The sequence below is a fragment of the Salvelinus sp. IW2-2015 genome, linkage group LG27 (assembly GCF_002910315.2).
Source record: "Salvelinus sp. IW2-2015 linkage group LG27, ASM291031v2, whole genome shotgun sequence".
NCBI classification, from domain to species: Eukaryota; Metazoa; Chordata; class Actinopteri; order Salmoniformes; family Salmonidae; genus Salvelinus; species Salvelinus sp. IW2-2015.
Genome location: NC_036867.1, coordinates 20043611 through 20067905, shown reverse-complemented (window position 1 = coordinate 20067905; position 24295 = coordinate 20043611). Strand labels below are relative to the sequence as shown.

The 24295-nt window shown below is 42.2% G+C and overlaps 1 protein-coding gene and 1 long non-coding RNA gene across 4 annotated transcripts in view; one reads left to right on the top strand and one right to left on the bottom strand.

Annotated features, from left to right (window-relative positions):
• Positions 1-179, bottom strand: part of LOC111953578 (uncharacterized) — a 54541-nt gene extending 54362 nt beyond the window's left edge. Inside the window, exon 1 of the long non-coding RNA XR_011474249.1 lies at positions 86-179. This is a non-coding gene — a long non-coding RNA (uncharacterized lncRNA). The remainder of the gene's footprint in view (positions 1-85) is intronic.
• The window catches only part of sugct (succinyl-CoA:glutarate-CoA transferase), a 163747-nt gene that overhangs the window by 48179 nt on the left and 91273 nt on the right, over positions 1-24295 (top strand). For all 3 annotated transcript variants that reach the window (XM_023972952.2, XM_023972951.2, XM_023972953.2), the window contains one exon: positions 1216-1318. In XM_023972952.2, coding sequence (XP_023828720.1) covers positions 1216-1318 — 103 coding nt within the window. The remainder of the gene's footprint in view (positions 1-1215; positions 1319-24295) is intronic.

Here is a 24295-nt window from a genome sequence, read left to right as displayed (position 1 = left end):
TAAAGCCTCCTCCTTCACAGTAAACAAAGTTTTTAAAATATCGGACTTATGGCAAACATTTAAAAAAAAATAGCTGGAGGCTTACCTCATCTATATTCATGTGTTGTTCGGTAAGTCTGCAAGTTCTCAGTTTGGCCAGAGAGCCTGTAACGGATGTGGCGTAGAGAAAAGGCAACAGGACACGGAGACCACTCACACAGATGTTTTCATCTGCCCTCCCTTCCAGTCGCTTTGTCATGAAAAGCACTCGTTGGGCCCCAGGCCCAGTCGGCTGTTTCCTCTCTAAGGGGTCAAGGGGCGTGATGGGATCGGAGGCATTTAGCAATGAGACGTTATCTAACACCACCGGTGGAGGGTGGCTCGTTACGTGACACTGGCCGTGTCTGAAGTCTGGCTTGTCTACTACTTATTTAAACTGCGTACTGTGTACTCATTTTACTGCATAGTATGTAGAATGTACTGTTAAGTAAAAACAAATGACGTAAGCAACAAATAACATTCTAGTCTCATGCTACTTGGAATGTCAGCTGATGCACAATTGTGTTGATTCCCGCCAATCGTTCATTTTGGTACAGTGCGTCCCCAGAGCTGATTGTCTGCTGTGGTCAGACCCACATGGGTCTCAAAATATGATTCTCTTCCTCAATATGTCCAGCGAACTGTACTAGATCAAAAGCAGAAATTAGTATGACATCCTGGCATTTAAAGCGTACAATTTTTTTTCAATTTCACTTACTATAAAAATAAAAAAAAAGGCGAAAATGACTGCTATTTAGAACGCTAGTACGGGTATTCGGACATGGCCTTATCGGACAGCAGTGTATTGTTTTGGGGTGCATATTTTTCTTTCTGGCTGCACAAAAGGCAAATCAGGCAAGTGTTTCTTTATCCCGAAGTCCATGTGTGTAGGCGAGTATGCACGCCTGTGTGTGTGTGGTGAGTGAAAAGCTGCTGGGGATTGTGGATGAAGAGAGAGCGAGTGCGAGAGAGAGTGCCTCACTCTTGCCATCTTAGGATATTCTGCGATCGAGGGCAAGGAAGGAAGCTGAGTGCAGGGTCTACATATGACCACATACACCTGCTGGAGATGTTGTGTCTCTGGAACAGCTCCAGCTGTGGCCTCCTACTCCTCGTCCCCTGCTGTAATTTTGAAAGCTTCACTTTGCGGTCTCTTCAAACTACAACCCCCCTTTCTTCTTCCTCCCCGGCTCCCAGGTTCTTGGAAGAGGTGACAGGCGAGTGGCTGAGGAGGTTTGAGGGGACAGGCGTGCCCTGTGGCCCCATCAACAACATCCAGCAGGTTTTCTCCGAGCCACAGGTCAGTCCCCACAGTGCTTTGGCTCACACGGCCTCCGAGTCAGTTTCATCTGAAACTCACCCCCTCCACTTTGTTATTTTAATTGTATTAAATGTTAATCAATACAGGTAAGTGAATTAAGAACAGATATATTTTTTTGCAATGATGACCTGTCCGACATTACCCCCGACATCTTTAAATGGATCTCTATGCTAAATAAGGGTGGGAAAGAATATGTGATTGAAAGAGTTTACTACGGACAGTGTTTCTATGATGACAGAAAACATGTATTTGATCTGTCACAGACATTAATTAAAAGCTTGAATGCTTAAAAGAGTGTAGAAAACTAATGACAAACAAGGTATTGTTGTGGATCTTCTGTCCAGGCTGTCATTGTAAATGTAAAATGTGTTCTTAATTGACTTGCCTGGTTAAATAAAGGTCCAAAAAATATATACACACTACCGTTTGGGGTCAAAGTTTGGGGTCACTTAGAATTTATTTTTTTGTCCATTTTAAAATAACATCAAATTGATCAGAAATACAGTGTAGACATTGTTAATGTTATAAATGACTATTGTAGCTGGAAATGGCAGATATATTTTTTTATGGAATATCTACGTAGGCGTACCATTATCAGCAACCATCACTCCTGTGGTCCAATGGCACGTTGTGTTAGCTAATCCAAGTTTATCATTTTAAAAGGCTAATTGATCATTAGAAAAACTTTTTGCAATTATGTTAGCACAGCTGAAAACTTGTGCTGATTTAAATAAGCAATAAAACTGGCCTTCTTTAGACTAGTTGAGTATCTGGAGCATCAGCATTTGTGGGTTCGATTACAGGCTCAAAATAGCCAGAAACAAAGACCTTTCTTCTGAAACTCATCAGTCTATTCTTGTTCTGAGAAATGAAGGCTATTCCATGCGAGAAATTGTCATGAAACTGAAGCTCTCGTACAACGCTGTGTACTACTCCCTTCACAGAACAGCGCAAACTGACTCTAACCAGAATAGAAAGAGTGGGAGGCCCCGGTGCACAACTGAGCAAGAGGACAAGTACATTAGAGTGTCTATTTTGAGAAAGAAGACGCCTCACAAGTCCTCAACTGGCAGCTTCATTAAATAGTACCTGCAAAACACCAGTCTCAACGTCAACAGTGAAGAGGCGACTCCGGGATGCTGGCCTTCTAGGCAGAGTTGCAAAGACAAAGGCATCTCAGACTAGCCAATAAAAATAAAATATAAAGATGGGCAAAAGAACACAGAGATATTTTTCTTTGCAACAGAAGACGCCGCTATGCAAGTAATCATTTCGGTTGTGTTCGTAAATTCAGTCTGGCCATCTACTCTGATTTCAGAGCACTCTTGTCTGAGCATGCCAGAGCTCAGAATAACTGACGAATTTATGAACGCCCAACACCCATTGAATATGGCCGGTGTCAGTAAACGTTGGCAAAAAAGCGTAATTAAATTGTTGCCAGCAGCACAGTTACAGTCACCTACGCTTTGGATAACATGAGAACAGCCTAAGCAGCTCTGCTAGGGCGAACAAAATGGTCAGAGTGGGATGTTCTCTCATTTGTGTCTGGAAATAGCTAGCAAGCTAGCCAATGTTAGCCAGTTAGCTTGGATGCTTGACTGCCGCTGTGAGGTCAGAATGTTCGGATCAACCTTACTCATCGGCCAGAGCGTCCAGTGTGCGCTCTGAACGCGAAATTCTCAGAATTTACGAACTGACAATCTGACAACACAGTCACAGTCACCATTGCTCTGGATAACATAACAGCCTAACCAGCTCTGCTAGGGCGAGTAATGTTCAGCGAGCCTTTCTCTCATTTGTGTCTGGAAGTAGCGAGCAAGTTAGCTTGGGTGCTTGCCTGCTGTTTGTACAGAACGCTCGGATCAACCCTTAAAGAGATGGGTGGGGCTAAAGCTTAAGAGGGTGTGAATGATGCTGAATGGGTGTAGACAAAGAAGGGCTCTCCAGTAGTAGTACCAAAACTGTCAAATAACATTTTCTCAGTAGTGAGTTTACAAGTTTATCAACTTTCAAAGCAGTATTACTTTCAAATTGTTACTCAGTTGTAGTGTGTGAAATACCAATTTGTCTACTTTTATCCAATGTAAAAAATATAATTAATAATTTTGCTACATAACACCGATTTGAGCAGCTCGGTCACACACAGTACCAGTCAAAAGTTTGGACACACCTAGTCATTCAAGGGTTTTTTATTTTTACTATTTTCTACATTGTAGAATAATAATGAAGACGTCAACTTTGAAATAAGACACATGGAATCATGTACTAACCAAAAAAGTGTTAAACAAATCAAAATATATTTTAGATTCTTCAAAGTAGCCACCCTTTGTCTTGATGACTGCTTTGCACACTCTTGGCATTCTCTCAACCAGCTTCATGAGGTAGTCACCTGGAATGCATTTCAATTAACAGGAGTGCCTTCTTAAAGTTTAATAGTTGAATTCAAATTTTATTTTATTTGTCACATGCGCCGAATACAACAGGTGTAGACCTTATAGTGAAATGCTTACTTACAAGCCCTTAACGAACAATACAGTTAAACAGTTAAGAACCCCCCCCCCCCAAAAAAAGTAAGAGATAAGAATAACAAATAATTAAAGAGCAGCAGTAAATAACAATAGCGGGGCTATATACAGAGGGTACCGGTACAGACTCAATGTGCACCGGCGTCGATAATATGTACATGTAGGTAGAGTTATTAAAGTGACTATACATAGATAATAATAGAGAGTAGCAGCAGTGTAAGGGGGGGGGCAATTCAAAAGTATTGGTAGCCATTTGATTAACTGTTCAGGAGTCTTATGACTTGGGGGTAGAAGCTGTTTAGAAGCATCTTGGTGCGGTATGCAAATTGTAGTGGGTCTAGGGTTTCTGGGATAATGGTGTTGATGTGAGCCATGACCAGCCTTACACTAGCGTCGGAGCCGGTGTAGAACGATTCGATCTTAGTCCTGTATTGAAGCTTTGCCTGTTTGACGGTTCGTCGGAGGGCATAGTGGGATTTCTTGTAAGCTTCCGGGTTAGAGTCCTGCTCCTTGAAAGTGGCAGCTCTACCCTTTAGCTCAGTGCGAATTCTGCCTGTAATCCATGGCTTCTGGTTGGGGAATGTGTGTACAGTGACTGTGGGGACGACGTCATCGATGCACTTATTGATGAAGCCAGTGACTGATGTGATGTACTCCTCAATGCTATCGGAAGAATCCCGGAACATATTCCAGTCTGTGCTAGCAATACAGTCCTGTAGTTTTCCATCTGCTTCATCTGACCACTTTTTTATAGACTTAGTCACTGTTGCTTTCTGCTTGAATTTTTGCTTGTGAGCACGAATCAGGAGGATAGATTTTCCGAAAGGATGACGAGGGAGAGCTTTATATGTGTCTCTGTGTGTGGAGTAAAGGTGGTCTAGAATTATTTTCCCTCTGGTTGCACATTTAACATGTTGATAGAAATTTGGTAAAACTGATTTAAGTTTCCCTGCATTCAAGTCCCCGACCACTAAGAGCGCTGCCTCCGGATGAGCGTTTTTCTATTTGCATTTGGCAGTATAATGCTCATTGAGATCGGTTTTAGTGTCAGCATCTGTCTGTGGTGGTATGTGAACAGCTATGTAAAATACAGATGTAAACTTTCTAGGTTGATAGTGTGGTCTACAGCTTATCATGAGATACTCGACCTCAGCCGTGCAAAACCTCGGGACTTCCTTAGATATTGTGCACCAGCTGTTGTTTACATATATGCATAGGCCCCCGCCCCGTGTCTTACCTGAGGCTGCTGTTCTATCCTGCCGATTTATAGTGTGTAACCCGCAAGCTGTATGTTCTTTAAAAAAATAAAAATAAATTATTTCACCACTATTTAACCAGGTAAGCTAGTTGAGAACAAGTTCTCATTTACAACTGTGACCTGGCCAAGATAAAGCAAAGCAGTGCAACAAAAACAACACAGAGTTACACATGGAATAAACAAGCGTACATTCAATAACACAACAGAAAAAAAGAAAGTCTATATACATTGTGTGCAAATGGCATGAGGAGGTAGGCAATAAATAGGCCATGGTAGCGAAGTAATTACAATTTAGCAGATTAACACTGGAGTGATAAATGAGCAGATGATGATGTGCAAGTAGAGATACTGGTGATTGGGTGGGTTATTTTCAGATGGACTATGTACAGCTGCAGCGATCGGTTAGCTGCTCAGATAGCTGATGTTTAAAGTTAGTGAGGGAAATATAAGTCTCCAGCTTCAGCGATTTTTGCAATTCGTTCCAGTCATTGGCAGCGGAGAACTGGAAGGAGAGGCGGCCAAAGGAGGATTTGGCTTTGGGGGTGACCAGAGAGATATACCTGCTGGAGCGCGTGCTACAAGTGGGTGCTGCTATGGTGACTAGCGAGCTGAGATAAGGGGGGACTTTACCTAGCAGGGTCTTGTAGATGACCTGGAGCCAGTGGGTTTGGCGACGAGTATGAAGCGAGGGCCAGCCAACGAGAGCATACAGGTCGCAGTGGTGGATAGTATATGGGGCTTTGGTGACAAACGGATGGCACTGTGATAGACTGCATGAAATTTATTGAGTAGGGTATTGGAAGCTATTTTGTAAATGACATCGCCGAAGTCGAGGATCGGTAGGATGGTTAGTTTTATGTATGTTTGGCAGCATGAGTGAAGGATGCTTTGTTTGCGAAATAGGAAGCCAATTCTAGATTTAACTTTGGATTGGAGATGTTTGATGTGAGTCTGGAAGGAGAGTTTACAGTCTAACCAGACACCTAGGTATTTGTAGTTGTCCACATATTCTAAGTCAGAACTGTCCAGAGTAGTGATGCTGGACGGGCGGGCAGGTGCAGGAAGCGATCGGTTGAAGAGCATGCATTTAGTTGTATTTAAGAGCAGTTGGAGGCCACGGAAGGAGAGTTGTATGGCATTGAAGCTCGTCTGGAGGGTTGTTAACACAGTGTCCAAAGAAGGGCCAGAAGTATACAGAATGGTGTCGTCTGCGTAGAGGTGGATCAGAGACTCACCAGCAGCAAGAGCGACATCATTGATGTWTACAGAGAAGAGAGTCGGYCCAARAATTGAACCCTGTGGCATCCCCATAGAGACTGCCAGAGGCCCGGACAACAGGCCCTCCGATTTGACACACTGAACTCTATCAGAGAAGTAGTTGGTGAACCAGGCGAGGCAATCATTTGGGAAACCAAGGCTATCGAGTCTGCCGATGAGAATGTGGTGATTGACAGAGTCGAAAGCCTTGATCAGGTCAATGAATACGGCTGCACAGTATTGTTTCTTATTGATGGCGGTTAAGATATCGTTTAGGACCTTGAGCGTGGCTGAGGTGCACCCATGCCCAGCTCTGAAACCAGATTGCATAGCGGAGAAGGTGCGGTGGGATTCGAAATGGTCGGTAATCTGTTTGTTGACCTTAGAAAGGCAGGGTAGGATAGATATAGGTCTGTAGCGGTTTGGGTCAAGAGTGTCCCCTCCTTTGAAGAGGGGGATGACCGCAGCTGCTTTCCAATCTTTGGGAATCTCAGACAACACGAAAGAGAGGTTGAACAGGCTAGTAATAGGGGTTGAAACAATTTCGGCAGATAATTTTAGAAAGAAAGGGTCCAGATTGTCTAGCCCAGCTGATTTGTAGGGGTCCAGATTTTGCAGCTCTTTCAGAACATCAGCTGACTGGATTTGGGAGAAGGAGAAATGGGGAAGGCTTAGGCGAGTTGCTGTGGGGGGTGTAGTGCTGTTGACCGGGGTAGGGGTAGCCAGGTGGAAAGCATGGCCAGCCGTAGAAAAATGCTTATTGAAATTCTCAATTATAGTGGATTTATCGGAGGTGACAGAGTTTTGCTATCCTCAGTGCAGTGGGCAGCTGGGAGGAGGTGTTCTTATTCTCCATGGACTTTACAGTGTCCCAGAACTTTTTTGAGTTTGTGTTGCAGGAAGCACATTTCTGCTTGAAAAAGCTAGCCTTGGCTTTTCTAACTGCCTGTGTATATTGGTTTCTAACTTCCCTGAAAAGTTGCATATCACGGGGGCTGTTCGATGCTAATGCAGAACGCCACAGGATGTTTTTGTGTTGGTTAAGGGCAGTCAGGTCTGGAGAGAACCATGGGCTATATCTGTTCCTGGTTCTAAATTTCTTGAATGGGGCATGCTTATTTAAGATGGTGAGGAAGGCATTTAAAAAAAAATAACCAGGCATCCTCTACTGACGGGATGAGGTCAATATCCTTCCAGGATACCCSGGCCAGGTCGATTAGAAAGGCCTGCTCGCTGAAGTGTTTCAGGGAGCGTTTGACAGTGATGAGAGGAGGTTGTTTGACCGCTGACCCATTACGGATGCAGGCAATGAGGCAGTGATCGCTGAGATCTTGGTTGAAAACAGCAGAGGTGTATTTAGAGGGCAAGTTGGTTAGGATGATATCTATGAGGGTGCCCGTGTTACGCGCTTGGGGTCGGTACTGGTAGGTTCATTGATCATTTGTGTGATTGAGGGCATCAAGCTTAGTTGTAGGATGGCTGGGGTGGTTAAGCATGTTCCAGTTTAGGTCACCTAGCAGCACAAGCTCTGAAGATAGATGGGGTTAATCAGTTCACATATGGTGTCCAGAGCACAGCTGGGGGCAGAGGGTGGTCTATAGAGGCGGCAACGGTGAGAGACTTGTTTTTTAGAGAGGTGGATTTTAAAAAGTAGAAGTTCAAATTGTTGGGGTACAGACCTGGATAGTACAGAAACTCTGCAGGCTATCTCTGCAGTAGATTGCAACTACTGGTGAGGACCTGCCTTACAACAGACCTACAAGCCTCAGTCCAGCCTCTCCTCAGCCTATTGCGGACAGTCTGAGCACTGATGGAGGGATTGTGGTTCCTGGTTTAACTCGGAGTTGTTGTTGCCACCTGTACCTGTCTCGCAGGTGTGATGTTGGATTTCCGATTCTGTGCAGGTGTTGTTACACGTGGTCTGCCACTGTGAGGACGATCAGCTGTCCGTCCTGTCTCCCTGTAGTGCTGTCTTAGACGTCTCACAGTACGGACATTGCAATGTATTGCCCTGGCCACATCTGCAGTCCTCATGCCCTCTTGCAGCATGCCTAAGGCACGTTCAGGCCTTAGATGAGGGAACCTTGGGCAACTTTCTTTTGGTGTTTTTCATAGTCAGTAGAAAGGAATCTTTAGTGTCCTAATTCCATAACTGGTGACTTAATTACCTACCGTCTGGAAGCTGTTAGTGTCTTACTTCATTCCACAGGTGCATGTATTAATTGTTTATGGTTCATTGAACAACATGGGAAACAGTGTTTAAACCTTTACAATAAAGATCTGTGAAGTTATTTGGATTTTTACGAATTATCTTTGAAAGACAGGGTCCTGAAAAGGGTACATTATTTTTTTTGCTCTGTGGTGTGTGTGTGTGTGGTGTGGTGTGTGTGTGTGTGTGTGGTGTGTGTGTGTGTGTTGGTTGTGTGTGGTGTGTGTGGTGTGGTGTGTGTGTGTGGTGTGTTTATTATATATATATATATATATATATAGATATATAGAGAGAGAATTTTCATAATAATATATTGGGGATTGGAATTACATTAATGGAAGCTATAATCTATCTGCAATATTAAGGCTGATCTACCCCCCTACACTTTTTCTTTTTTATAATAATAAAAAAATCTAAACAGTATTAATCATTTTGTAATGGCATAAGCAAAGCCTGTTCAATAACATTGTCTCTTCTTTCGAGGACTACATTCCCAATTATGACAAAGCACCAAGACGAAGAGCATTTGTGAGAACTGGATTGAGCAAAACACACATGAAAACATTCACACTGGAACATTGCAATATATCTCTGTCCTCCTACTTCTTCTTTTTCTCAAACAAAAGCAAACACGCCTGATTAACATGGTAACAAACCAGCCTGGCGGAGATGGCAAACCTGCTCCTCATCCAGTTCAGTCAGCTGACATGATAGATTAATCTCCTCACTTTTCCCAGCCTATAACACTGAAGTGGTATGTTTTTCCCCTGCCCTCCAAGTGTAGCGGTTAAGATGTTCCGCGATTCATCTGTTTTCATTTGCTTTCTGTGCCAACTGTTAGATAGATCCAGTTTGGATTGGATCAAAGAGTGACTTAGGGTTTGGGAGCAACAGCTTTTTCACCACCTGGCCCACAATGAAATGTCATATTCAGAAGACGTCCATTATATGACTCATTGACATGTTTCTCAGAGGGCTGTGCGTGCTGTGAACCATCTGAGCAAGTCATATTGCCTTGTGCTTTGAGTCACAATGTTACCTAAGCTGCTCGTTGACCGGCCTGGGTCTCCATCTAGTTGTTCTTTGAAACGTCCATAGAGAGCAAATCGGGCTGTGGCTTTCCCCGGCTGCCGCAACGCCTCTTTGTCGCGGCGCGGAGACCACATCCCCCAGACAATGCCCCAGAACATTCACCACCACAACAAAGACGACTTTGAAATGCTGCTTCGCCGAATTGTCTCTGGAACCGAGCCTCCGGGGGAAAGGCTGCATCGGTTTCACAGACTGTCGTGTAATACCACGCCTTGCGTGTGCCGGAAACCCAGGCTAGAGGCCAAGAGAGAACAATACAGCGTGTGTCTCTGTGGCTAAATGTATAGACACGGAACCACAGCACCATAACAAAGTGGCACACCGCCGTGCATACATCTGCTGATTGACCGTTGACACCAAATAGTGCATCTGGACCATATAACTGCCAGAGAGAGGTACAGTGTATCTCTCTATTACTGTCTCCCCCTGCAGAGAAACCTCCAACATCCTAATTCACTTTTGAGTGAATCAGTGGTAGCCGTCTGCTCAGACTAAGAAAAGACCCGGTCAGAGGGCGAAGCGTGAGGAAGAGTGATTAGCTGACAGGAGAGGGGATTGTTTAAGGGAGAGTGCAATTGAATAAAAGAGACTGCAAAAACATAAGAAAACAGATGGAATGGAAGAGAGGGAATGCAAAGAGAAGACACAGAGAGAGTGGATGGAATGAGTGGGAGAGGTTAGTATGAGGGAAGCAGATTTGGGGCGGGGGCGACCTGATGAAAGTGGTGCAAATCCCTTCAGGTTGATGAATGGACAGACACAAAACAAGTCCTGATCTGTACACAGAAATGTAGGCCAACATAGTGCCTACATAATCAAACAATCAATCAATCCCTCATGGAAAAACCACATGAATTTCACGTGATAACGTGACAACATATGAAGCAAAATGTGATAGCATGTGAAGCAACATGTGATAACATAAAACTACACACGTGACAACATGTGAGAACATGATCTCATGAAATGAATGTGAAATAAATGTGTAAACTCGGGGATTCAACATTTCAACTTGTGATACCGTGAAATTACACGTGACAACAGTTGAGCACATGTGAAAGCCCAGGTGTCAAATGTAATTTCTAATATTTTACTTTAAAAGGCATAATTGACATGAATTCAATTTAAACAGTCATGGTTCCATGCAGGTATTGTCTAGTTCCCTGTTTGTTCCAGGGATGTCCCCAAAGGTGTTTTTAGGATGTTCTCAGAATGTTGTGTCATGGTCCCATGGAGGTTTTTGTCTAGTTGCGTTGAAAATATGGTAAATTTACAACAAGTTACTCTAATTTTACAGCTAAATTAAGGTGTTAATGTGAAAGGACAGTATACTACCATATGCTGATTACCTAGGACTCAACCTCACTTGGAGTTTGAGCTCACAACCTCTGTTGCTAGCTACCTAAAGTTCCTGCAGGACCACCAGGTCTGTGGACATAATGGAGATTGGCTATATATTTATTGACAAAAATACATTTCTGCACTTTGTCTAAAGTTGCAGTAAAAATAAAGTAAACATATACAACTTGGTGTTATTTCTATAAAATGACAGTATGCTGCCTTATTCTGATTTCAATTACTTTAAAATATTGTAGAATTTTGTAGAATTTTGCCACAATTGGGACTCTGCTTTAAATGGGATTTGAACTCATAACCCCTGGGTTGCTAGCAACCTGAAATGTCCTGCTACAGTGCAGCTACACCACCAGAGTGAGAGCATAAATGAGAGATGGCTACAGACTTATTGGCAATAACACATGTCTGCACTTTGCAAAAAAGCAGCCCACGATCGAGTAAATAATTGTCCAATTATCACCACCAACATTACATCAACGTAAAACTAGCAGTGCTCAAGGACACTTGACGTAGAGTATACAATACTGACTCTCTTGCACTGTCTCCATGCACACTCAATATACTCTACCCACACACTCACACATACTACACTGACTCTACAACGCACGCACTACATATGCTCACACACACAAACGTATTGACGCAACACACACACACACACACACACACACACACACACACACACACACACACACACACACACACACAACACACACACACACACACACACACACACACACACACACACACACACACACACACAAGAACATACACATACACATAGACAGACTTTCACACTTCACATATGCTGCTGCTACTCGATTTATTATATATCCTGATTGCCTACTTACTTTTACCCCTTCCTACATGTACAGTGCATTCGGAAACTATTCAGACCCCCTTGACTTTTCCATATTTTGTTACGTTACGCCTTATTCTAAAATGTATGAGTAAAACAACAATTGAATAAATCTACACACACACCCCATAATGACAAAGCAAAAGCTATTTTAAATGTATAAAAAAAAAACAGATGTGACATTTGCGTAAGTATTCAGACCCTTTACTCAGTACTTTGTTTAAGCACCTTAGGCAGCGATTACAGCCTCGAGTCTTCTTGAGTATGACGCTACAAGATTGGCACACCTGTATTTGAGGAGTTTCTCCCATTCTTCTCTGCAGATCCTCTTAAGCTTTGTCACGTTGGATGGGAACAACTATTTTCAGTTCTCTCTGGAGATGTTGATTGGGTTCAAGTTCAGGATCTGGCTGGGCCACTCAAGGACATTGTCCAATCCTGCATTGTCTTGGCTGTGTGCTTAGGTTCATTGTCCTGTTGGAAGGTGAACCTTTGCCCCAGCCTGAGGTCCTGAGCACTCTGGAGTAGGTTTTCATCAAGGATCTCTCTGTACTTTGCTCCGTTCATCTTTCCCTTGATCCTGACTAGTCTTCCTGACCCTGCCACTGAAAATGCTGCCACCACCATGCTTCACTGTAGGGATGGAGCTTGGCATTCAGGCCAAAGAGTTCATTTCTCGTTTCATCAGACCAGAGATCGTGTTTCTCATGGTCTGAGTCATTTAGGTTGCTTTTGGAAAACTCCAAGCGGGCTGTTTATGTGCCTTTTACTGAGGAGTGGCATCCGTCTGGCCACTCTTCCGTAAAGGCATGATTTGGTGGAGTGCTGCAGAGATGGTTGTCCTTCTGGAAGGTTCTCTCATCTCCACAGAGGAAGTCTGTAGCACTGTCAGAATGACCATCGGGTGCTTAGTCACCTCCCTGACAAAGACCCTTCGCCCCCAATTGCTTAGTTTGTCCAGGCAGCCAGCTCTCAGAAGAGTCTTGGTGGTTCCAAACTTCTTCCATTTAAGAATGATGTAGGCCACTGTATTCTTGGGGACCTTAAATGCTGCAGAATTTTTTGGTACCCTTCCCCAGATGTGTGCATCGACACGATCCTGTCTCAGAGCTCTACAGACAATTCCTTTTGAACTCATGGCTTTGTTTTTTCTCTGACATGCACTGTCAACGGTGGGACCTTTTATATAGACAGGTGTGTGCCTTTCCAAATCATGTCCAATGAATTAAATTTACCACAGGTGGACTCCAATCAAGTTGTAGAAACATCTCAAGGATGATCAATGGAAACAGGATCCATCTGAGCTCAATTTCGACTCTAATAGCAAAGGTTCTGAATAGTAATGTAAATAAGGTATTTCTGTTTTATATTTTCAATACATTTGAAAAATATTCTAAACTTGTTTTTGCTTTGTCATTATGGGGTATTGTGTGTGGATTGATGAGGAAAAAAACATCTGTCTATCCATTTGAGAAAAAGGCTGTAATATAACAAAATGTGGATAAAGTGAAGGGGTCTGAATGAATACTTTCTGAATGCTCTGTAGTCCCATGATGCTTGTGGGGGTCATCAATCAAAACGGATTACACCATCTTGTTCGTGAGAGTCATCTTTCCATAGTTTGTTTGCAAAACCATTCGGAATCTACAGACGTTTTTGTGAGAAGACCGATTTTCGGGATGTCTCATGGTTTGACAAACACCGCTCTGCCACCTTTCACCGCAGATGSGGGACGGCGACAATGGCGGATGCAGTGGATTGAGACGCAGCCCATGCAAACAATATCTCTAGCTTAAACTTACAGATTTCAATTATTTAAATTATTACGCTAATTAGATTTATAGAGGCTAAGATAAGTACATGTGATACCAGAGCGCCATACAATATTTAATTTATATCTGTCACCATGTTATTGTAGTACAACTTTTCTTCCTAGACCATCAGTTCAGTGAGTATGACGGATTGGCAACAGTAAGTTACTGTGAATTGTACAATAACCCACCTGCAACTACTTCACAGTAAGCTATTGAAAATTAAACATTTTACTTCCTGTGAACCGGCTACCATTAAGCTACTGGAAAATGCACAGTAACATCTTAACATTGCAGTTCTTACAAAGCGATTGCAGAGCTGACAGTGTCAAAAGAGGTGCTCAACCTTCATCAACATAATGATAAAACAACTTAAATTGGTACAACATTTCCACTGATGGTTGGCACAAATATAACATATTTTAAACCATACTGCAAATACAACATATTCCAGCACATTGCCCCTGACAGCTGTAGAAATACATTCAAAGTTGTTTCTATTTTCATCACTACTCAGTAGCTTGTAGTTTCCTATAAAATTATATGATCTTTTTTTTTTTATCCTAAGACTTTTTATGCAATATCAAGTGAGGCATGCCAAGCTAATTTGCAGACATTACACATACAGCACCAGTCAAAGGTTTGGACACACCTACTCATTCAAGCGTTTTTCTTTATTTGCACTATTTTCTACATTGTAGAATAATAGTGAAGACATCAAAACTGTGAACACATATGGAATCATGTAGTAACCAAAAAAGTGTTAAAGTAGCCACCCTTGCCTTTGACAGCTTTGCACAGACTTGGCATTCTCTCAACCAGCTTCACCTGGAATGCTTTTCCAACAGTCTTGAAGGAATTCCTACATATGTGACCGACCACCTTGATTTGGTCTTATGTAGCAACATTTTAAATTATGTTTTTTACAATTGATAAAAGCAAAGATACAGAGCTACAACATGGTATATCATACACTGTATTTGAGGATCAATGGGAAAGTAATTCTGCTTTGAAAGTTGATAAACTTGTAACCTCACTTTTAAGAAAATGGCCTTTGAATGTTTTGGTACCTACTGGAAAGCTATTCTTTGTCTACACCCATTCAGCATTGTTCACACCCTCTTAAGCTTTAGCCCCACCCATCTGTTTAAGGGTTGATCTGCACGTTCTGTCACAACAACAACAGTAAAGCTCCCAAGCTAACGTTGGCTAGCTTGCTAGCTACTTCCAGACACAAATGAGAGAACAGCTAACTGACCATTTTACTTGCCTTAGCTGAGCTGGTTAGGCTGTTTTTATGGTATCCAGAGCGTTGGTGACTGCAACTGTGCTGCTGGCAACAATTTATTATTTTTTGCCAACGTTTACTGACACCGGCCATATTCAATGTGTGTTGATTATTTGTAAATGTGTCAGTTATTCTGCGCTCTCGCTCACTCAGACGAGAGTGCTCTGAAATCTGAGTAGATAGAGCAAATTTACCAGCTACGTCTATCAACAGCTTTCGCGGTGACATTCTATTGAAATACTTACTTGCATAGTGGAGTCTTTTGTTAAGACATGTAGCTAGCTAGCTAGGTAAACAATGAACCATAATCCCAACTCATGACGTTACCTCCCTGCATGAATCTGCAGGTAGCTAACCAACCAGGCTCGATGTTAGCTATCTAACATTAGGCTATAACTGCAAATGACTCTGAGATAAAAAATAACAACATCATACATGTAACGTTAGCTAGCGAGCCAGACAGCTAACGTTAGCTAGCTAACAGTACACTTTAACTTGAAATTAAAATGACTTTCTGTCAAAATTAGAAATGTGTAATATCTGAAAATGTAGCTAGCTAGAATATCTTTCCCGAATATACCATGGATGGACGCCTTTCCCTGTCATGGATTCCATGGTTGCCCTTAGTTTGAAGATGCAATCTGGAGACCAGTGTTTTCTCCACCTCCTTAGCTGTCATACTCTAATTCCACTGATTTTCAAACCGCGGTTCTCTAGAAAGTGGAGAGGAACACTTATGCAGTTCTACTGCGCTATACATTTTTTTTAAAGACGCGAGAGACAGGATTACCTACACATACTGGCCAGCTCAAATAGACAGAAGCGTGCTATATGGCAGACCAATCCAAACTCATCTCTCGGCATGTCCAGCCCACTCATTATCTTAGCCAGTCATGGCTAGTGGCAAGGTTGCTTTTTCTGTAGCTAAACCAACTAGGCTCGTAATTTAAACAATTGTATTTGTATTTGTGACCGATCACCTTGATTCGGTCTTAATTAGCAAAATTTGAAATTGTGTTTTTTACGTTGGATAAAAGCAGACACACAGAGCTACAAAATGGTATCTCACACATTGCATTTTTGAGGACCAATGGGAGTAATTCTGCTTTGAAAGTTGATAAACTTGTAACCTCAATTTTGATAAAATGTCCTTGTTTTGGTTCTAGTACTGGAGAGCTTTCCTTTGTCTACATCCATTCAGCATCGTTCACACCTTCTTAAGCCAGTCCCACCCATCTCTAAGGATTCACATGTGAGGTCATGTGCTAAACAGTGGGTAGTGTAGTAAAGGTTAAGATTAAAAGTGGTAAAAGTAGTAGCCTGCAATAAGGAAAAATTCCAGGTAAACAAAGTGTCCAGATGAAAATGTTATAAATATTAGTTGACGCTTACCCAGACACACTTGTCTAAATTGATGGGTCATGTGAAAGAAATACTATAACCCCCAGCCACATCTTGCTAAGTGGATGGGTCTCTACAGAAGGTGTATACAATACAGCCAAATGTTTACTTGCATAGTAGCATAATCAGAAATAGATTGTGTCAGTATAAATACAATAATATACAGTATGTACAAGAACAATATCAATAACAATATCAGTAATAGATGAGGTAGTTATATGCATACAATCAGGGGTAAAGTGGCTGAGCATCGGGATAAATAACAAACAATAGTAGCAGCAATGTATGGGGTGTGTGTTACGAGAGAGTCATGTGAATAGAGGCACTGCAGATAGTGCTGATGACTGGTCCGTCCTAACCATGCATGAACAAGGGAATCTATATTTGGAGAGCCTGTTTCTGTCCGGCTCTTGACTTTGGTGCAGGGCATGTGGTGTCCATATCCTCTTCGTTGCAAAACTTCCTGATCTTCTCAAAAATATTAGTTGGTCTGGCTGTGTCCAGTCCAGGTGGTGCTTCCACAGGCAGACCATCTATGGGAGGAAGGATGCCAGCATTGCGTAGCAGATGTAAAAACCTGGTCCCGACTGAGTCCGAATGCTCCTTGGCGACAACAAACACCAAGCTCCAGCGCATCAAAGCTGTAAAATTACCAAATATATTGAGAAGACATTACAACCTTGCACAACATCAATTCACCTCCCAAGTTTAGATAAGAAGAATAACCTCATACAGTGCAATGAAAATTAAATTATATTCACCTGAAGTGATGGTACTGCTTGATCTGTAGCAGTGGCCTGAAGTACGGAGTCAGGTGTTGTTGCCAGCCATAGCTTTCCACCAGCACCGTACCATCCTCCAGTTCAACCAGCTGTGGGATGTTGACCCCCGTCAGTGCTTTCTTTCACAACACCAGCAATCTCAGACAAAGTGCCAATCATGTTGGAGGTCAATTTAAATAATCAAAACCTGTTGTTTATGCTTTACATACCAAGTGTTGTCATCGATTCCTTGTAGAGATGCCACACTGCTGCTTTTGTCACATGGGATGGCAGCAGCTTTCCACAAAGTGTTTGTGTCCTGGGTGGCATCCTGGTAATACTATTGCATTATCCTCTGCGTCGTTGTTGATGAAGTTCACCACTCGCTGCAAGTCCTCATGCTTCAGGTGTAACCTGTGCTGGCTTGGGCCAGCTCTCTTTTTGATGGGAGGCATTAACCATTCTCCTTCTATAACTGGTGGAGGAGAGTCAGGCATGTTCTACTGATGCTGAAAGACAAATTCCAGATACAAATATTTTAGCTTTATTTTTATACAATAGATAGCCGTAATCACCGTCAGACACACCTGGCTAACTTGATGGGTCGTCAACTAGCTAGCTAACAGTAAGCTTTACCTTGGTCTTTTGTTTAGACATGCAGCTAGCTAGCTAAACAATAAACCATAATCCCAATCCATAGAGTACTAGCAATACAAACCGATTGTCATAGCTAGCTAAAGTTGACCAAATAGGTTAAATGTTAGCTAATTAGCTAGCTAACATTAGTCTATAACTAGCAATTTGAAATGGCATTCTCAGAAAATTACTACACACAGATCATAAACATAATGTTAGCCAGTGAGCCATCTAACATCAGCTAGCTAGCTAACAGTAAGCTTTAACTTGCAATGAAAACAAATTTCCGACAAATTTAGAAACGTATAATATCTGAAACTGTAGCTAGACTCTTACCCGTATACATGGATGAACGCTTCACGGCAGACTGCAACCCCTTTCATTAAATAAGACGTCCTGTGTAGTTTCCTTTTTGTTTGTACAGCTTACTTGGCCCGTTGTGTCAAGTCTCTGTGGTTCACACTGACTGTGTACAATGCCATAAGAGTCATCTTCACCTTTAGCCCCCAACCAAACTCTGACAATTGTACTCGCCCTAGCAGAGCTGGTTAGATTGTTTTCATGTTATCCAGAGCGTTGGTGACTGTAACTGTGCACCTGGCAACAATTGAATTGCTCTTTTTTGCCGACGTTTACTGACACCGGCCATATTCAAAGGGTGTTGAGCGTTCGTGAATTCATCAGTTATTCTGCGCTCTGGTACACTCAGACGAGAGTGCTCTGAAACAGTTGTTGCAGTGACATTCTATTGAAATGGATACATGCATAGTGGAGTGTTTTAAGTATTACTTAGCGATACATTTTTTTTAAAGCAGCGTTAGACAGGATAACCTACACATACTAACCAGCTAAAACAGACAGAAGCATGCTATATGGCAGACCAATCCAAACTCATCTCTCGGCATGTCCAGCCCACTCATTATCTCAGCCAATCATGGCTAGCGGGAAGGTTGCAGACTTTTTCTGTGGCTTAACCAATCAGGCTTGTAATTTAACAATTTTATTAGTATTTACAGATGGCATACAAGTTTGTTATTAAGGAACATGAAAGTTCACATGTTCTAGGAGGTATTTCTGCCCCAAAAAAGTTTACGTTCTAACGGCTTTCCTGTGATGTAGTGACCCTCGACATACGCCTAGTTTCCTGAAACAGGTCACATATGCTGAGCACTTATTGGCTGCTTTTCCTTCACTCTGCAGTCCAACTCATCCCAAACCATCTCATTGGGTTGAGGTCGGGTGATTGTGGAGGCCAGGTCATCTGATGCAGCACTCCATCACTCTCATTCTTGGTCAAATAGCCCTTACACAGCTTGGAGGTGTATTGGGTCATTATCCTGTTGAAAATGGTAGTCCCACTAAGCTCAAACCAGATGGGATGGCATATCACTGCAGAACGCTTTGGTAGCCATGCTGGTTAAGTGTGCCTTGAATCCTAAATAAATCACAGACAGTGTCACCAGAAAAGCACCATCACACCACCTCCTCCATGCTTCATGGTGGGAACCACACATGCGGAGATCATCCATTCAACTACTCTGCGTCTCACAAAGACACAGTGGTTGGAAGCCAAAATAAAACATTTGGACTCATCAGACCAAAGGACAGATTTCTACCGGTCTAATGTCGATTGCTTGAGTTTTTCGGCCCAAGTCTCTTATTATTATTTGTGTCCTTTAGTAGTGGTTTCTTTGCAGCAATTCGACCATGAAGGTCTGATTCACGCAGTCTCCTCTGAACAGTTGATGTTGAAGATGTCTGTTACTTGAACTCTGTGAAGCATTTATTTGAGATGCCATTTTTGAGGCTGGTAACTCTACTGAACTTATCCTCTGCAGCAGAGGTAACTCTGGGTCTTCCTTTCCTGTGGTGGTCCTCATGAGAGCCAGTTTCATCATAGAGGTTGATGGTTTTTGCGACTGCATTGAAGAAACTTTAGAAGTTCTTGGAATTTTCCGTTTCGACTGACCTTCGTGTCTTAAAGTAATTATGGACTGTCGTTTCTCTTTGCTTATTTGAGCTGTTCTTGCCATAAGATGGACTTGGTCTTTTACCAAATAGGGCTATCTTCTGTGTGCCACACCAACCTTGTCACAGCACAACTGATTGGCTCAAACACATTAAGGAGGAAAGAAAATTCCACAAATTAACTTTTAACAAGGCACACCTGTTAATTGAAATGCATTCCAGGTGACTGACTTATGAAGCTGGTTGAGAGAATGCAAAGAGTGCAAAGCTGTCATCAAGGCAAATGGTGGCTGCTTTGAAGAATCTGAAATATAAAATATATTTTGATTTGTTGAACACTTTTTTTGGTTACTACATGATTCCAATTGTGTTATTTCATAGTTTTGATATCTTCACCATTATTGCACAGTATAGAAATGAGTAAAAATAAATAAATGTCAAATGTTTTATTACATGTTGCTTTACATGTCACGTTATCACATTAACTTCACAAAATCAAACCATTATAATTGAAGTATTAAAATGGTATGGGGATTTTAAATTAAATGGGACACTGTTCAGCTAAAATATGACCCCGTGTGGGATTTGAACGCTCAACCTCTGGATTTGTGGTATATTGCCCTTTTTGCTGTGGTACAAAGTCTGTAACATTTCCCTGCGTATTCATTACTTATACTTTGGCACTCTTTTGCTATGTGCAGGATGTCCTGCACTGCTAATTTAGTTATCAGTTGTTCTGACTATTCTGTCATCATTTAATTAATTTACTTATTTCAGCAAGCTCGATTATGGTGATATATGTAAACTATGAACAAGTATCTTACGTTCTATAAGAACCAAAGCGGTTTTACCAGTTTTCATGTTTGGGCACCTGTTTGGACAGAGAATATCATATAGCTACTCAAAAGAACTAGCTGGAGACATACCCAAAGCATAAAATGTGAGTTTGGAGTTCTCAGTTTGCTCGTTCCAACCATAATTTTTTTAAATAACAGCCAAACGTTTCACACTTACTTTTTCCTCCCGATGTAGCATGTGTGCGATATCACATTGCTCATGTTCCTTCTCAATAAGTCATACATATGACACTGTTTAGGTATGGAAAAATGCCTGGCTATTGCGAGCTCAGTGGAACGTGGGCTGCTCTTACCTCTTCCACCAAAGTCAGTGTTTCAAAGTGAAGCTGGTTATCGACCGACTCCCCGCCAGGCCCCACACCAGGTTCCGGTCCTGGAAAATATTCGTATTAATATTTGATATTTCCTATGCACTGGCTCCATCGCATCAGGCTGCAGACCTAGATGTTGGACATTCACAAAATGGCTACCAGATGTGCGAATGGATGGAAAATTGGTTATTCTTATGCACGCAAGCGGACAAAAAGGGAAGGCTGACTTTTTTTTTGTTGCTTTTGTTTCACTATGACTTTTTTTTAATGATGCTCAACTCATTTGGGCTGTAAGCCTTGTCTGATTTATCCTCTCAGCATCTCTGTCTGGACTGTGTTACGAGAAGAACAATCCATCAATGCATATTGACGTGTGTAGGCTCGCAGTAAAGGTCCAGACAACGCTGCATTGTAATGTAGTCATATATGTCTTGTATCCAACTGTCTAGAGAGCGGGTTTTTCATATATTCGATTCTACACACACCAGCCCACTGCTAGTTCCCCCTCGCCCCAAGCCGGAAAACATGTTTTCCACCACTTCCCACTTATCGTGTAAGCCCCACCCTCCCCAAACATTCTAAGTTGCTCCCGCCATCTAAGGGCCAGTCATCTTTTTTTGTGGCCGTGCTGCCTGCCAACAGTAATTTTCTGATCGATTGACAGATTCAAAGAGCTATCATCTTGAAGTAACATAGTAGATTCAACGCAATTAATATTTACAGTGCATTCGGAAAGTATTCAGAACCCTTCATTTTTCCCAAATGTTGGTACATTACAGCCTTATTCTAAAATGTATTAAATACTTTTTTATACTCAACCTACAAATAATACCACCATAATTAAAAAGCTAATTTATTAAAAAATAAAACAAATACCTTATTTACGGAAGTATTCAAACCCTTTGCTATGAGACTCGAAATTGAGCTCAGGTGCATCCTGTTTACATTGATCCTCCTTGGTGTCTCTACAACTTGATACCTATGGTAAATTCAATTGATTGGACATGATTTGGAAAGGCATACACCCGTCTAAATAAGGACCCATGGTTGACAGTGCATGTCAGAGAAAAAAACAAGCCATGAGGTCGAAAGGAATGGTCCGTAGAGCTCTGAGACAGGATTATATCGAGGCACAGATCTGGGGAAGGGTATCAAAGATGTCTGCAGCATTGAAGATCCCCAAGAACATAGTGGCCTCCATCATTCTTAAATGGAAGAAGTTTGGAACCACCAAGACTCTTCCTAGAGCTGGCCGCCCAGCCAAACTGAGCAATCAGGGGAGAAGGGCCTTTGTCAGGGAACCCAATGGTCACTCTGACAGAGCTGCAGAGTATTGGACAAGATCACTTGTCCAATACCATCCCAACGGTGAATGTCCTTGAGTGGCCCAGCCAGAGACCAGACTTGAACCTGATAACTGTGCAGCGACAATCCCCATCCAACCTGACAGATCTTGAGAGGATCTGCAGAGAAGAACGGGAGAAACCTCCCAAATGCTGCTGTGCCAAGTTTGTAGCATCATACTCAAGGCTATAATTGCTGCCAAAGGTGCTTCCACAAAGTACCGAGTAAAGGGTCTGAATTCTTATTCACATAAGGTATTTGATTTTTAATACATTTGCAAAAAAATATGGAAACTTTTTTCTTTGTCATTATGGGGTATTGTGTGTAGATTTATGAGGAAAAAACTATTTAATCAATTTTTGAATAAGGCTGTAACGTAACAAAATGTGGAAAAAGTGAAAGGGTCTGAATACGTTCTGAATGCACTGTACCTTGAAATCCATTTTGTAACTTTGTCCAAGAAGCATTTAACTGCAGGTCACTCCCACATCATATGAAGGAATGTGCCTACCTGATTTAGGGGACACAGTGAACAGTTAGAAGTTGGGGCCAATTTCATTGTTAAAGCTTTTTCGGTAAAGCTTTTTGAAATCTGACACAGCGGTTGCATTAAAGAGAAGTTTATCTAAAGTTCCATGCATAACACATGTATTTTCTTCAACATTTATGATGAGTATTTCTGTAAATTGATGTGGCTCTTTAAAATCACCGGATGTTTTGGAAGCAAAACATTACTGAACGTAAAGCGCCAATGTAAACTGAGATTTTTGGATATAAATATGAACTTTATCGAACAAAACATACATGTATTGTGTAACATGAAGTCCTATGAGTGTCATCTGATGAAGATCATCAAAGGTTAGTGATTCATGTTATCTCTATTTCTGCTTTTTGTGACTCCTCTCTTTGGCTGGAAAAATGGCTGTGTTTTTCTGTGGCAATGTACTGACCTAACAGAATCGTTTGGTGTGCTTTCGTCGTAAAGCCTTTTTGAAATCTGACATGTTGGCCGGATTCACAACAAGTGTAGCTTTAACTTGGTGTATTGCATGTGTGATTTCATGAAAGTTACATTTTTATAGTAATTTATTTGAATTTGGTTAGCGTCCCACATATCCCAGAGAGGTTAAACAGGTCAACATTCACAAGGCCGCAGGGCCAGATGGATTACCAGGATGTGTACTCCGAGCATACGCTGACCAACTGGCAAGTGTCTTCAATGACATTTTCAACCTGTCCCTAACCAAGTCTGTAATAGCAACATGTTTCAAGCACACCAACATAGTCCTTGTGCCCAAGAACATCAAGGTAACCTGCCTAAATGACTACTGACCTGAAGCACTCACGTCTGTAGCCGTGAAGTGCTTTGAAAGACTGGTCATGGCTCACATTAACACCATTAACCCAGAAACCCTAGACCCACTCCAATTTGCATACCGCCCCAACAGATCCATAGATTATTATGCAATCTCTATTGCGCTCCACACTGCCCTTTCACATCTGGACAAAAGGAACGTGGGAATTCTATTCATTGACTACGGCTCAGCATTTAACACCATAGTGCCCTCAAAGCTCATCACTAAACTAAGGACCCTTAGACTCAACACCTCCCTCTGCAACTGGATCCTGGACTTCCTGATGGGCCGCCCCCAGGTGGTAAGGGTAGGTAACAACACATCTGCAACGCTGATCCTCAACACGGGGACCCCTCAGGGGTGTGTGCTCAGTCCCCCTCCTGTACTCCCTGTTCACCCATGGCTGCATGGCCAAGCACGACTCCAAAACTATTATTTAAGTTTGCCAACGACACAACAGGGGTAGGCCTGATCACCGACAACAATGGGACAGCCTATAGGGAGGAGGTCAGAGACCTGGCCGTGTGGTGCCAGGATAACAAACTCTCCCTCAATGTGATCAAGACAAAATAAATGATTATGAACTAGAGGAAAAGGAGGGTCGAGCACGCCCCCATTCTCATCGATGGGGCTGTAGTGGGGCAGGTTGAGAGCTTCAAGTTCCATGG